The sequence below is a fragment of the Capra hircus genome, chromosome 4, assembly GCF_001704415.2.
Source record: "Capra hircus breed San Clemente chromosome 4, ASM170441v1, whole genome shotgun sequence".
Lineage (NCBI taxonomy): Eukaryota > Metazoa > Chordata > Mammalia > Artiodactyla > Bovidae > Capra > Capra hircus.
In genome coordinates this window covers 13,206,465-13,208,305 of record NC_030811.1, presented here as the reverse complement: position 1 = coordinate 13,208,305, position 1,841 = coordinate 13,206,465, and the positions used below count along the sequence as shown (strand labels likewise).

Sequence of the window (1,841 nt, the reverse complement as noted above, 5' to 3'; positions counted from 1 at the left end):
TTGAACTTTAGACTAAGAGGCAGAAAATGCTGTACTTAGAACAGTGACTCATGTTAAAATTACGTCTCCAGATTTGTGGTAATCATACTGAAAAAAGACTAGTGACTATGCATGTTATGGAGAAAAAATTCAAAATTTTGGGAATAAATTGTCAATATGTGATTATGGTAGCATTTTAGTCATATGTGGTCTACAAATAATTAATAATATACAGACAAAAGATATCATAAAGAAAATGTGAAGAATTGGTGAAATATATATATGAGTATTGTTTATGATTCCTGATACTGGTCCAAAACCCAGAGGGATGGTACGGGAAGGGAGGAGGGAGGGGGGTTCAGGATAGGGAACACCTGTATACCTGTGGCGGATTCATGTTGATGTATGGCAAAACCAATACAATATTGTAAAGTAATTAGCCTCCAATTAAAATAAATAAATTCATGTTAAAAAGTAAATAAAAAATAAAAGGAAAAATAAATAAATAAGGTGAGGAAACATTGGAGGAAAAAACCTCAGTGATGTAGGGACAACGTGAGCTTCCTCTGAATTCACTTCACGTAAATAATTCCTATCTTCTTTGCTATCGAGCCCTGACCTTCCCATCACACTTCGGTCCTTTGCAGACTGTCATTGGCAATGGAGGGCAACCAATCACAGATCGCAGAATTCATCCTGGTGGGATTCCAGCTCAGTGAAGGCCTGGAGTTGCTCCTCTTTGGTATCTTCTCCCTGTTATATACGGTCAACTTGCTGGCAAATGGCATGATCTTGGGACTCATTTGCCTTGACCCCAGGCTGCACTCCCCCATGTACTTCTTCCTTTCCCACTTGGCCCTCATTGACATATTCTATGCTTCCAGCAATTTGCCCAGTCTGCTGGCAAATCTAGCAAAACACAAGAAAACCATCTCCTTTGTCCCATGCAATTTGCAGATGCTTCTCATATTCAGTTTTGGTTCTGTAGAGTGTCTCATTTTGTTGGCGATGTCCTATGACAGGTATGTGGCGATCTGCCATCCCCTCCAGTACACAGTCATCATGAACTGGAGAGTGTGCTCCATCCTGGCCGTTGCTTGCTGGGTGTGTGGATTTGCCCTGGCCCTGGTCCAAGTAATTCTCTTGTTAAGATTACCCTTCTGTGGCCCCCAGAAGGTGAACCACTTCTTCTGTGAAATTCGCTCTGTCCTCAAATTGGCCTGTGGTGACATCTGGATCAATGAAATGTTCCTCTTTGCTGATGGCGTTCTTATCTTAGTTGGGCCTCTTGCCCTGATGTTGGTCTCCTATATGCGTATTCTCTGGGCCATCCTGAAGATCCGGTCAAAGGAGGGCCGCAAGAAAGCCTTCTCCACGTGCTCCTCCCACCTCTGTGTGGTTGGGTTCTACTTTGGCATAGCCATGATTGTTTACATGGTTCCCGACAACAGTCAACGAGAAGAACACCTGAAGATCCTTTTCCTGTTTTATGCTCTTTTCAACCCATTGCTGAACCCTCTTGTCTACAGTGTACGGAATGCTCAAGTGAAGGCTGCCTTCCACAGAGTATTGCAGAAAAAGGGGACAGTGTGAAGGAGGGCCCAGTTTTGGTTCAGTGCATTCTTTTCCCTTCAGAGATGTGATTGCTGGTGCAAAATTCCTCAGAAAGAGACATGATTTAATGAAGTGCATTAACATCAGCATGATGGAAGAGTAGGAATCCCTAAGCCTCCATTCCTCCATGGAGACAAGAACAGATAGACACAATTTCCTTTGTGAAAACACTGGAAGTCAGATAATAGGTGGCAGCACCCCAGAAAAGCACAATGCCAAGAAGAAATACAGTAAGCATTCAGGCAAGT

The 1,841-nt window shown here is 42.9% G+C and overlaps 1 protein-coding gene across 1 annotated transcript; it reads left to right on the top strand.

Annotated features, from left to right (window-relative positions):
- LOC102187740 (olfactory receptor 2A2-like) lies at positions 640 to 1,572 on the top strand. Its single transcript, XM_013963478.2, has one exon. It carries the CDS (start codon positions 640 to 642, stop codon positions 1,570 to 1,572), a length of 933 nt encoding a protein of 310 aa, XP_013818932.2.

Excerpts from the sequence above, each read along its gene's own strand:
- LOC102187740 (XM_013963478.2), top strand. The coding sequence starts at position 640 with ATGGAGGGCAACCAATCACAGATCGCAGAATTCATCCTGGTGGGATTC.